This window comes from Urocitellus parryii, unplaced genomic scaffold (assembly GCF_045843805.1).
Source record: "Urocitellus parryii isolate mUroPar1 unplaced genomic scaffold, mUroPar1.hap1 Scaffold_49, whole genome shotgun sequence".
Taxonomy (NCBI): Eukaryota; Metazoa; Chordata; class Mammalia; order Rodentia; family Sciuridae; genus Urocitellus; species Urocitellus parryii.
The window spans coordinates 2401041-2415448 of NW_027554054.1; the positions used below are offsets into that span (position 1 = coordinate 2401041).

General features: G+C 31.4%; 1 protein-coding gene across 1 annotated transcript; it reads right to left on the reverse strand.

Moving 5' to 3' along the window:
• Positions 1 to 4674: 4674 nt before the first annotated feature.
• LOC144252627 (uncharacterized) lies at positions 4675 to 6833 on the reverse strand. The gene is given in 2 exon segments (XM_077794836.1): positions 4675 to 5390; positions 5393 to 6833. Coding segments are annotated over 2 exon segments (2157 nt in total).
• Positions 6834 to 14408: the final 7575 nt, after the last annotated feature.

The window sequence follows — 14408 nt, forward strand, 5'->3', positions numbered from 1 at the left end:
TACTTCTTATTAAAGCTGGTTGTTTAAAAAGAGCAAGTCTTTTTCTGAATTTCTCTGACTTCCTGTCTCATTATTCTCTCTACATCTCAAATGAGCACTCACCAAAATGCCACCTCATGTGTAATGCAGGTGAAGGAGCTATCACAGGAGCTGAGAAGATTCTGGTATGGTGCACTTAAATCTTCAGAACTATGTACTCAAAAATATTTTTATTTATTTATAAGTTGTAGTTGGATACAATATCTTTATTTTATTTATTTATTTATTTTTATGTGGTGCTGACAATTGAACCCAGCTTCTTGCATGTGAAAGGTGAGCAGTCTACCACTGGGCCACAACCCCTGCCTCTCAGAAAATAATTTTATGCATTTATATCTTTTCATACATTGGCCTGTTTCTGGTATTTTTCTATAACATTATAAAAGAGACTAAAACAACCTCTGTGTCTTATTTCTAAAGAAGAGATGTGAAACTTTGCAATGTATTATCAAAAAATTCTGTAAAAGCTTTAGAATAAAAACTGTTATGCATTCACTGAGTGACCTTTAGTGAATGATTAAATATTTTTTAGTCTAAGGCATCTTACTATGAGAGTGAGTAAAACATCTAAGATTACATTTTAAAAGCTCTGGTATAGTTTAGATGGTAATGGCTTAGCATTTCTGATTCTTATTTGTTATTATATTTTAAAGGTGATATCTTTTATTTCTTATATTACTCATGGTGCTTAGGTTAATGTATTGCCATTTACTTTGGGACTCAAATATATGGAATTTATTTTTTTTAGTAAAGCAAAACAAGAGTGGTTCCTTAGACTATAGCAAAGACCCTATGAGAATTTTTTTTATTTTTAATGGGAAGAATTGCCTCATTGCTAATGATTATAGAGGGAATTTACATCTTGTTGACACCCATTAATCAGAAATGGTCTGAACTGACTAGATCAAAACCATTAGAAAACCATGAATAAAGAGGCAGATTAAAAAAATAGTTTTTTCTAGCACCATTTTGAGTCTCCTATTAGAGTACAAATAATAGTATTTCTTACCAGTGAAAGGACTCAAACACATGTAGCTGCATTTTAAGCCTCCTGTAATCACACAAGTCACCATCAATCATAATGCCATTGTAGGAAGAGAAATGTAGATCTTCACAGGCAGAAAAATCAAATACAAAAAGTGCAATTTGCCTTATGCAAAAAAAAGTCCTCGTTATTTATGTCATACTTCTTTTAGCTCCCAGGTTCCATGTCTTTGAGCGCAAGATATTCAACCAGAAAAAATTAGATTTATTTTATGCTAGATGAGTTAAGAACTGATATACTTAGAATGTAGAGTAAACATATTTTGATTGGGGGTTCAGTTGTTTCAAGTACAATGGCTTTTCCAGGAAAGCAATGCAGGAGATTTTGTCCTCCACTTCACCCAAATTGTATGGAAAAAATATTATTTTTTAAAATTAAAAGTGGAAGCCACAGGCAATCTACAGCAGGTATTGAGATGTCATGATGAGACATCAAACTGCAGTTGTTTTTCTCATGTTTTTGTATCATTGATTGCTGTGGAATTTGAATATTTGAAATATAAAAACTATATTTAAAAATAAACATTAATATTCTTTTGTATTTTAAGGTAATTTTAAGGCTCATAGCCTAAGGTCATAATACACAGTATAATTACCTCATATTTTTTCTAATGTAATCCCAAGACAAAGGAGTTGGGATACATTTTTCATGAAAAAAATTTATTTTTACTAAGTAAAATTATGTTGTTCCACGTATCATACTTTTCTATGCAGTTTATGTTTGGCCTTAAAATTAATAGAAGTGAATGCTTGATGGGACTGCCAAAAGGTTTATATTATCTTTTCCTGGTGAATATTGTGGCAGAATATATGGAGGATGAAACAGAAGATTTCTGCAATGCTGTATTTTTTGGCTGGAAACTGTTGAAAGGTATATCATTGTTATTAATGTAAAAGACTGACTAAAACCAGCAATGTTCTTTAAGCGTACATATGTGAACAAATTCCTTGTTAAGCAAAAATGCCCTGTGCAGCCAGGGATGTCTGAAATACATTATACTTAGACTCTGGTAATCTCAGTTCTTTTTTTTTTTAACTCTAACTAGTAAATTTTTCTAGCTCAATAAATCTCTCTCTATTCCTTTTCTTGCTTTTAAAACCAGAGGAGCAATACTTGTGTTTTTTAACTTTCTGGATTGTTTCCCAATCTGACTGAAATAAAATATGCAGAAAACTTTTGGAAAATATTACAAAGCATACAAATGGAAGTGAATAGTCTTTGCTCTGTGACACTTTTTTTTCTTTCAAATGCTATTGTAGCTCAAAGTGGGTAACTTATCTTTCTTCAATTACCTTTAACTGATTATATGTCCATTTTCCCCCTAGCATTTGGAAACCACACTTCATCTTCTATTGGTCTTTTACTTAAGTCTTTACAATTTTTTATTTCTATATTCTTGTGTGTTGATCCAATTGATTTTTCTTCTCATTTAGTGTAGTTTGATGTATAATTAAATTGGTATATTGGAGAGTGTACAATGTCCCCAGACCTTGTTCTTAGGCATATGTTGCTGTAAACTCAGTTCTTCATGAATTATATGTAATGTTAATAAAATTGTGAATGATATTCAATATGATTTTTGTATGGATTCTGTGTATAAGAAGCTTTTACCCTATTGTACCTGAAAAGCAAAAATCTTACGATAAGAAACTTAATTTTTACATACACCCTTCTCAGTTTACCTCTTACTACTTGGTCCTCAGATCTTCTCTCCTGTAAGAGCTGCCTTTAAGTTTGTGGAAATTCAGTCTATTAAAATTACTAGGAAATGTCAAAATGTTAAAAAGTAAAAATTTTAACATTTATAAATCAAGATATGAAAATCTGGGGCTTATTTTCATATATCTATATCCTTCTTATAACTCTTAATTTCACCATAAACACAAACAGAAAAAAAATAATGATCTGAATTATGCAAATTGTATTCCACATTAAGTTTGATTAAAATGTGTAAAAGTATTAACAGACGCTAGAGTATTATTCACTCAACAGTATGTTTTACTGTTACATAGAACATTTAGTCAAGTGGAACACTATGATGTCTGTCATTTAACAGGATGCAATATGTGTTAACATATAAACAAATATTCAGTTATAAAGACATATTGCATACATAAGGTAAATATAGGTAAAAAATGCACTGTAAACCTGGCATGATGGTCCATGCTTGTAATCCAAGCAAATTGGAAGCTGAGAAATTTCAGAAGTTTAAATTCAGCCTCAGCAACTTAATGAGGTTTCAAGCAACTTAGCAAGACAGTCTCAAAATTTGAAAAAGTGGAGAGAGGTCTTAGGAATATGACTCAGTGTATCAAAATACCTAAACTTAAACTGAAATTTAAAAAAAATTAAAGTTTAAAATATTACACTTCAGTGTTAAACATCAAAAATAGATTTCATATAATTCTTTTCTCAGTATTCAAAAGTGAAAATAGTAATTTTCGATTTAGAAAAACAATTATATTCTTTCAAAGATGAGGTTTCTTCACTATGCATGTATATTTATCACTGATATTTCTACAAAATAACTTTATAATGCTTAATAAATTTAAGGAAAAGTTAAACACAACTACTTGTTTTCTAAACATAAATGAGTTCTGTATTTTGCTGATCCTCATATACATCAAGGTGTAATATATAGACAATAACTTTACTATACTCACACATTTATTATAAATGTTTCATTGTTATGCCTTATTTAAGGCATATATTTTGGACAAAATCTGTTCAATGTTCACTACTAGTATGTGTTTTCAGATGTTCAATGAATTTAAAATTTAATACATTTTGGAAATATTTAACTTTTTAGAGCTTCTGCGCACAATGAATTCTCCAAAAATAAGCAGTGTTTTAGAAACATGTAGCTATATATTTTTTTTTCCATTTGTATTTTCTCTAACCAGTATGTATCCACAGGTGCTGAGTATGGGTAAATAAATTTTGGAGGCATTGTGACTTTGTCAATTTTCACATTTCAAAACTTTCTCTATGCTATGGTTCTTGTGCTGAGGATTAAACTTTGTCCCTTTCTTAGAGTAATGGTATAATGGTCTCATTTGTAGAGCTTCTCTACAGTGTGTTTTCTCAGATGTCTACTAATATATGATACATAATTTAAAATGTTTCTACAATCTGTGCATTTAGATGTCTTTTTTCCAGAATAAATAGCCTAGTGGTGAACAGAATTGATTTCTTATGAAAAGCTTTGCTGCATTGTTTCAATTTGTAGGGTTTTTTTTGTATATATGCTGTTGTTAATAAGGTTTAGTCTTTATTTTTTATGTTTATTTTTTAGTTGTAGTTGGACACAATACCTTTATTTCACTTATTTATTTTTTATGTGGTGCTGAGAATCGAACCCAGGATTTCACACATGTGAAGCTAGCTACCACTGAACCACAACCCCAGCCCCAAGGTTTAGTCTTTCTTTAAAAGTACTATCACTTTATTCACATTTCACATTCACCAGGATGTCTTCTGCTGTGGTGAATAAAGTTTTATTTTGACGAAAAGATTTTCCACATTATTCACATTTGTAGGGCTTTTCTCCAGTGTGAGTTCTGTTGTGGTGAATAAGGCCTGTTATATTGCTAAAAGCTTTGCTTAGATTTGTAAGGCTTCTCTCCAGTGTAAATGCTTATGTGGCAAATAAGATGTAATATTTGAGTAAAAACTTTGTCACATACTTTGCGTTTGTGAGGCTTCTCTCCAGTGTGAGTTCTGTTTTGGCAAATAAGGTATGATTTTTGACTGAATGCTTTGCCACATTCTTTACATTTGTAAGGCTTCTCTCTAGTGTGAGTTCTTCTATGGCAAATAAAGCCTGTTTTTTGAGTAAAAGCTTTGCCACATTCTTTACATTTGTAGGGCTTCTCTCCAGTGAGTTCTCCTGTGGTGAATAAGGTCTCTTTTTTGACCAAAAGCTTTAGACATTCTTTACATTTGTAGGGCTTCTCTCCACTGTGACTTCTTCTGTGGTGAATAAGGTTTGATTTGACACCAAAAGGTTTGCCACATTCTGTACATTTGAAGGGCTTTTATCCATTGTGAGTTCTCCTGTGACAAATAAGGTATGATTTGTGACCAAAAGCTTTGCCACATTCTTTACATTTGTAGGGCTTCTCTCCAGTGGGAGATCTGCTGTGGTAAATAAGGTCTGATTTGCGACTAAAAGCTTTGCCACAATCTTTACATGTGTAGGGCTTCTCTCCAGTGTGAGTTTTCCTGTGGTAAATAAGGTGTGATTTTTGACCAAAAGCTTTGCTACAATCTTTACATTTGTAGGGCCTCTCCAGTGTGTGTTGCTGTGGGAAATAAGGTGTGATTTGTAACCAAAAGCTTTGCCACATTCTGTACATTTGTAGGGCTTCTCTCCAGTGTGAATTCTGCTGTGGCAAATAAGTTGTGATATGTAACTGAAAGCTTTGCCACATTGTGTACATTTGTAGGGCTTCTCTCCAGTGTGAATTTTTCTGTGGCAAGTAAGGTTTGATTTTCTACCAAAAGCTTTGGCACATTCTTTACATTTGTAGGGCTTCTCTCCAGTGTGAATTCTGCTGTGGCAAATAAGTTGTGATTTGTAACCGAAAGCTTTGCCACATTCTGTACATTTGTGAGGCTTCTCTCCAGTGTGAGTTCTGATGTGGCAAGTAAGGTGTGATTCGTAACCAAAAGCTTTGCCACATTCTGTACATTTGTGAGGCTTCTCTCCAGTGTGAGTTCTGATGTGACAAGTAAGGTGTGATTTGTAACCAAAAGCTTTGTCACATTCTGTACATTTGTAGGGCTTCTCTCCAGTGTGAGTTCTCCTGTGGCAAATAAGGTTTGATTTTCCAGCAAAAGCTTTGCCACATTCTTTACATTTGTAGGGCTTCTCTCCAGTGTGAGTTCTGCTGTGGTGAATCAGGTTTGATTTTTTAATGAAAGCATTGCCACAATCTTTACATTTGTAGGGCTTCTCTCCAGTGTGAGTTTTCCTGTGGCAATTAAGGCTTGATTTTTGACCAAAAACTTTGTTACATTCTTTACATTTGAAGGGCTTCACTCCAGTGTGAGTTTTGCTGTGGCGAATAAGGATTGATTTTTGACCAAAAGCTTTTCCACATTCTTTACATTTGTAGGGCTTCTCTCCAGTGTGAATTCTGCTGTGGTAAATAAGTTCTGATTTTTTAACAAAACCTTTGCCACAATCTTTACATTTGTAGGGCTTCTCTCCAGTGTGAGTTCTTCTGTGGTAAATAAGGCTTGATATTTGACTGAAAGCTTTGCCACATTCTTTACATTTGTAGGGCTTCTCTCCAGTGTGAGTTCTGCTGTGGCAAATAAGGTGTGATTTTGTACCAAAAGCTCTGGCACAATCTTTACATTTGTAGGGCTTCTCTCCAGTGTGAGTTCTGCTGTGGCAAATAAGGTGTGATTTTTGACTAAAAGCTTTGCCACAATCTTTACATTTGTAGGGCTTCTCTTCATTGTGGTTTTCTCTTTGGTAAATAAGACCTTTTTTTTTACTAATAGCTTTGCAACTTTTTTTATATTTGTAGGGCTTCTCTCCAGTATAAATTCTCTGGTGGTGAACAAGGCCTGATTTTTTATATGATTCCTGGTGTTCCCTCTCACTTGTAGTTTTCCATATTTTCCTTTGTGGTAAATAGTCAAGTTCACAAATTCTATATTTTGCACTTATCACTTCATGAAATATATGTTTTAGGCACTTTTCTGGTGAATATTCTTGGGTATGATTCGGAGTCATGGCTGAAAGAAACAAAAAAATTAAAAAAACAATACCTGTTAGACGAGGTGAATATATATTTTGCATACATAACATGTAATTAAGGTAAAATAAGTACATCAGGAGTGTAGCAGATTAGTAAGTTCAAAGTCACCATAAATCCAAAAAGTATATTAGTTCAATAAAAATGTACAGAAAAATTACCTTAAGAATATTACCCAAGTTCTTGTAGAGACCACAGTATCCAAGAGGAGTACATCGTTAAGAAGAGTAATATAATAAAATATAGAAAAGTATCATTAATAGCCTTTTGTCCTTTATAAGAGAGTATTGTGAATTTAGGTAATATCTACCAGCTACCTTCACTGTCAGTAGAATAAGAGAAATGTAAAACATATACAAACGTTTCTGGCTTTTTCAAAGAATGTCCAAAAAATGGTTTTTGAATACCATGATATAGAGACATGAAAATAACTAGTAGATTTTGAGTGATAATATCATAAATATTCAATGGACACTTAACAAAAGGCAATGGACTCTTAACAAGAAATATGAACAAAAAATTTACTAAGAAATATAAACATATATGTCTATACAATTTTTCATAAAACATTTTAAAAGACTGTAAAAATGTTGCATAGTGTATGGCCATAATATTTTGATGAATTCAACACATGACAATCAAGTATAATAAATTGATTTTTATATTTTTATTGGTGTGATATGAGAATTTCCTTTATTGACAAATACAACTTTGTTTACTTATAAATATATCATGGTATTTTATACTATATATACAAGGTAAAATAACTAAATAGAATGCATTAACACAACCATTATTTCATATAATTATCAATTTTGTTCTTACAAGGTATTGTATTCCTTCTACTAGTATTTATGAAGAACATAATACACTCACTATGTGGTAAAATAAAACTCTTGAACCTATTATGCTCAATAAAATAAAAATATGGAGACTTTGAATATAATATCAACCCTACAGAAAACACAGTACCTGGTGAGCAAAATTTTGCTCACTGAATTTCTTACTTCCACATGTGAATCAAATGCTCCTACAACTTAATACCTGCCTGCCACCATTCACTTAATTCAAAGTCCTGCATATATTTCTTATAACACTTTAAGAGATAAAATATTTTATAACTAAATAATAATAGTATATAAGTACATATTTTTACACATTTGACATTGATGGGCACACACATTGAGTCCCTAGCTTTAATAATGAGAAAAATGTTTGCACTAAACACAAAAGCAGAGGTATCTCTTCAAATTTCTGATTTAATTGTTCATGGATACATATTTAGTACTGGCAATTCTGGATCTTTATGTCATCCAATATTTAATGTTTCATGTGTAATGCTAGAGATTACCCCAAAAATTGTATATCATGAACTACAACACAAGTCTTTTTAAAATTGTTAGAGCCATGCTGTTTCTAAATTTCTGTGAATTCTGTCAAAAATTAAGTACTTTTGCATGGCCTCCCAATTAGCAAATATTACAAGGATGCAGCACTGTTCTTGCCTATTTTTATTATTTAAAAGTTTTTATACTTTTTTCCAAAAATGGACTATATAATCTACTGATGGCTCCTTTAATGAACAAATAAAAAATAGTACAGCAAATATAAACAAAGAGAAGCATGGATAAATCCAAATGACAGAAAACAAACAAACAAACAAACAAAAATTAAGAATTTAACATTAGGATACTGATAGTTATGAATTACTCAAAGAACACTAAATAACTATTTAAAAAAATTTAGAGATTCAAATAGAAAAATATTAACACCAAAGAGAAAATGTTTATGTGAATAATGAGAGGGCTTTCCTAGTGTTCAAATCTGAAATTCTACCAATATGGGAGAGGCTTATCAAGCAGTACCAAGTCTAAGCAACTTGTAAAATAGAGTAAAAATTAAAAACTTATAGGATATATAAAGAGAAGTGGGATACACACACACATACTGTGTTTTGTGTAGGGTTGATATTATAGTCAAAGACTCTCTCTCTCTCTTTCTCTCTCTCTCTCTCTCTCTCTCTCTCTCTCTATATATATATATATATATATATATATATATATATATATGAAGCATGAAGAGAATCCAAGCATGCCACACTAAAAAAAAAACAATGATGGGGAAATTAAATCACTAATCAAAATTAAATAAAATAAAAAAATATTAAAAAATTACAAACTAGAAGTATAATGATTTATTCACTTCAAAATATTTATGGTTACTAATACATTATTGCAAAACACAAAACAAAATAAAAAATTTTACTAACAGAATTGAATCTAAAACAAGAAAATGTAAAGTCAGTTCCAGCAGAGAGCATGGAAAGAAACCAAGCATGATCTGCTCCTATAGGCCCTATTTGTTTAAAGATGGATAATGCTCCTGCGTTTACATCTCATTCTTTTGCAAAAATTTTAATCAATGATATATAGTTTTAAATCACAAAATTTCTCATAATTCTTTTGGATTACCTTTTGTTGAGTGATCAAATTGCATCCTGATACTTGCCTTTTAAAACAGAAACAACAATCTAGCCTCTCTTATTATATGCATTAAATATTATTTTATTTACAGTTAATGTGCTTAATATACAACATAAAGTTAATACTCAAAATTGGTCATCTGCATTGAATAGACATTTTATTCTCAAACAGCGATTACCAAAATAATTATGTAGTATATGAGGTTCCACCTGACCAGCATGACAAGATCCTGTGCCTTTGATCACATAGGAAAAAGCATAGACTGCTACACTTATGCAACATGTCCCGTTTGGACTCTAGCTTCATGCATGAAAAATAGCAATTATAAATGTACATCAGGGACTTCACAAGATAATTTCTAAGTTTCATTTAACCTTGGAAGATAAGAATTCATCCAAACAAGAGAATAATCATTCTCCTCAAAAGAGGAGAAGCATTAAAAGAGGACCCCAAAGTACTTGAATTCTAGTTACTTGGGGGAATATAAAACCATTAATAGCCTCAGCTCAACAGGTATTGGCTAAAATGAGGTTAGAATGTACTCTAGATAACGTTATTACTGCTTTGATTGCTAAACTCACACAAAATTCTGTAAATGCTTTGGTCTTAATAACAATTTTGCTCTGTTTTTGTACACCAGCTATGGGAAATTCAGTACTGTCAGATCCTGGACTTCTAGAACCCATTACGATACCTTGACTCACTTGCATAAAATTGTTATATACCTGCAAAAATATCCCATGGTATTCATTGTTGTCTTAGCAGAAAAATGTGTCCTTTCCATTAACATATTATTTAATAGGTCACCATCCTGTGCAATTTATTCATAAAAGGTCTATGCTTCCTGATAAAAACTGTGACGATTCAGTGAAGCTTTTCTCTAAGGCAGAATTTAACGCTTTGACACTCTCCTTAGTGGGTTTACCTGGACTAGCTCTAAGGGCTTATAAAACTTCTATGAAACTCGCCTATGCTCTCATAAACAGTATTAGTCATGCCTCCATGGATGTAAATATGCTTAATGAAGAACAAAAACAACATTGTCAAGCCATACTTGACAATCATGCGGCAATTGATTGTCTGTTATTCTTACATCATAAAGGATATCAGAAGTTTAATAACATGTGTTCTTTCAATTTAAGTTATAATAGTAATTTTATTTCAAAAGACTTAGGCTACCTTAATGATATCGTTAATAAGGTTCGACAAGATGATGGATTTTGGACTTTTTGGATTGGTTAACTTCATGTTTACTCAATTTCATCTGGGTCAAAAATATTCATAGGTAGATGTTTACTGATGTTGGAACTTGCTGTTTTCTATGCCTGCCCTATATTTGCCCCCAACAGCATTAAGGAGATAAGTCATATTATTTATTCAAAAGGCCTTAAAAAAAGGGGATGTATTAGGTATTCTGGCTTGGAATAGACAGGAAAGTGTGGGGGTGATTGTAACTGGAACCCTGAGTCCCAAAATTTTAATGCCCAGCAGTTGCTCTCTGAAGATATTAAGACAACTCTACAGGTGCACTATCTAGTTTCTGCGGTAATGTCCTTAGGAAGAAGGACATATTTGTATTAACTGTACCTAATCTTGGTTAGCTAGCACTTGGTGTTAAAGAAACACTGGGTTAGAATGTAGTCATTGTATCATAAGCTATGTAATTTTGGGGTATTATATGTGCAGCTGTTAAGAGGGGTGACCAATTTTTTTTTCCTTTTCACTCTTTGTGTGTCTCTCTCTTCTGTTTGCTTCTTGAAAGGTTTCTTCACAAGAAGATTTGAAACAGATCATGCTGGCCCTCACAACAAAAGGTAAGTTTTGATGGTTAATCTCAAAAAAACTGAGACATCACTAAAGAAGGAAAGAGAGAACAACAAGGAATTTGAAAATGTGATAAATATAGGGCAGTATGTGTTCAATGATTAGAATCAAAATAAATAAATAAACCTAAGCTTCTAAAAACTTCTTCTGCTGGATAACTACTCTTTCAACATTTTTTAGTTTGGGTTTCTCCTTGACATTTGAATGACTCAACTCTGTCCCCTGCTATGTGTATTCTACAATAGTTTACATCACTAAATTATACTAGGTACTACTTATCTAAAGTGAAGGATGTGTAACACACAAAGAAAGAGACAGATTAAAGAGTAAAATTATATATATATATATATATATATATATATATATATATACAGAGAGAGAGAGAGAGAGAGAGAGAGAGAGAAATATCTGTACTAAAAATGTCATTTTTCTTTGAAAAACAAATCTGAAACTCATTCTTATAGAGAAGTTCCCAGAAGATACCTTGCAACAGAAGTAAATTAAATAATAATTACTAGTTAATAATTTTAAAGTGAAATTAAACTTACCAAGAAAGGCAAAGTTTCTATAATTCTCTAGCATCACATCTCTATATAAATTTTTCTGAGCAGGCTGAAGGCATTCCCACTCCTCTTCAGTAAAATCAATGGCTATATCCATAAACGATAACAGTTCCTAAAATAAGAATAGGTAAATAAATAACACATTAACCACATGAACATTTGCACAGTCTGTAATGTAATTAAAGTTGAAATGAGAGTAGACTATCATGTAGGTAGTGTTTTGAAAGACAATGAAACTATTATCTACTTCTGCAGAAAAAGTGATTTAAGTTCAAAAATGTATACATACTCCACATGTATGAAACACAATACAAAACTCAGGCACTATCACAAAAATATATATTTTGTAATTTTTTATATCTTGATCTAAATTATATATTTTTTTCAGATGAGAAAATCATGGCAATTAAAAAAGGGAATCCTCAAATTTTAATTTACAACCACTAATCAAAGATTTATTGATGTGTAGAATCTTATTTCTCTTATAGAGCTGGCTATTCTGAATGTGTATTGAGATCTCTAGTAATTCCGATATCAATGGTATAAGAGAAATTTTGAAATGTAACAAAGTTGAGAGACCACTTAATGGAAATATTTAATACTTTATTTAAGTTCAAACATTTTATGGTTTTTATGTATGTTATTAATATAAAAAATAGCAACAACAATCCTGTTTGAATTTTACTTTTCATAATTTTAACATTTTTTAACGTACAAAATTATATATATACAAACTTTGATCAATATTTATATTGTATGATATTTATAATAGAATATACGTATAGCTCTTAGAACAAATATAATTTGTTTTTTTTTTAATTTTATTTGTTCTTTCTAGTTCTACCTGACAGTAAAATTGATTTCATGGTATTATGCAAGCATGGGATATATCTTATCCTAATTAAAATCCTGTTCTTGGTGGACACAACGGTAGGATTCACTTACAGATATATATCTTTTATATTTTTATCCTTGTCCCTTTTATTTATTTATTTATTCATTTATTTATTTTTTGTTTACCATTGTGCAATCTACTGATCTTCTTTTCTTACCCTTCCCCACTTTATGAGCTTTAGATTTCTCATATCAGCAATAACTTTCAACTTTTGGTCTTAAAGAAATGGTTTGTTTTACTTAGCATAAAATCCCGAGATTCATCCATTTCCTGGCAAATGTCATAAAGTCATTCTTCTTTATGGCCGATTCATAGTTTATTGTGTACATAGGCAACAGTTTTTTATCCTGTCATCACTGAATGGACACATTCATCATTGAATGGTTGGCTTTATACCTTAGATATTGTGAATTGTGCTGCTATAAACATGAATGTGGCTGTGTCAATGTAGTATGCTGATTTTATGTCCTTTGGGCATATACAGTGCAGTCAAAAAACTGGGTAAAATTGTGGTTCCATTTTTTTGACAATATCCATACAGGTTATTATGTTTCACTTAGACCTCCATACACCTGAAAAATTGGAGTTTATCTATAACTCAGGTGAAAATAAAACATACACAAAAAAAATAGTAAGCCCTAAAATGACTAGAATTTATTATCAAATCACCCATCCCAATAAAAAGTATAATTTAAAAACTAAAAGTAAAGAAAGTCTAAGCAAAAGAGAAAAATTAGAAGCTATTAATGATAAACATAACACAGAGTTACCAGTATCAATGTTGGTGCTTTTAAAAAGCAAATGAGCCCAGTCTAGTGATGGACACCTGTACTTCCAGTGACTGAGGAGGATAAGAAAAAAGATCATAAATTTTAAGACAATATTATATATAATATTGTCTTATATATAGTGTACTGAGCAACTTAGTGAGGCACTTAGCAATTCTGCAATACTCTGTCTCTAAATAAAATATAAAAAAAGGACTCAGGAGGTGGCTTTATTGTTAAGCACCCCTGGGTTCAATCTTCAGTACAAATTTTAAAAAAGCAGATGCAATTAACAAAGCACTAGCAAATTTGAAAATTCAAAAAATAAAAAATATATCAGTTATACAGTATGTAATTGCAAATATAGGCATATATAATGATTTCTCACTTTATGGAAATACACTCTGGAAAATTAATCCTAAGAATCTTCTGCAATTTTCCAATTCTCTGAGTGCAATGACAGAATCTAGATGGTATAGTCTTGGACATGGTTAAGATATTTGCTAGATCCATGGTTGTACATAAAGTCTACTGCTGACCAGAATACCATGATGCCACATGATTGATGTTATGAAGTAAAATCAATCAAGGTAAACCTCATAATAAAATAAATGATGGAACTTCAGAAAACACCAACAACAAAACTCTTAAAACATGCTAGGATATTGGGAAAAGAGTGTGATAATAAGATGCTATTTTATCCCTTCACTCATAAAACATAACAACATATTTTGACACATTAAATGCAGAATATAACTTATTAATAAATAATACTGAAATTTTTAAGAAGTACAAAGCTCAAAAGTTTACATACAAAAGACAGGGTTCATATGGTGGTGTACACCTGAAATATCTACTATTCTGGAGTCTAAGGCATGAAGTAAAAAATTTAAGGCCAATTGAAGAAATTGAGAAAACCCCATCTGAAAATATAATTTAAAACAGAGCTGAGAATATGCTCAGCATTAAGGCATTTTGGTTGAGTTCCTAATATCAGAAAAAAATATTTTATTTGTTTTCA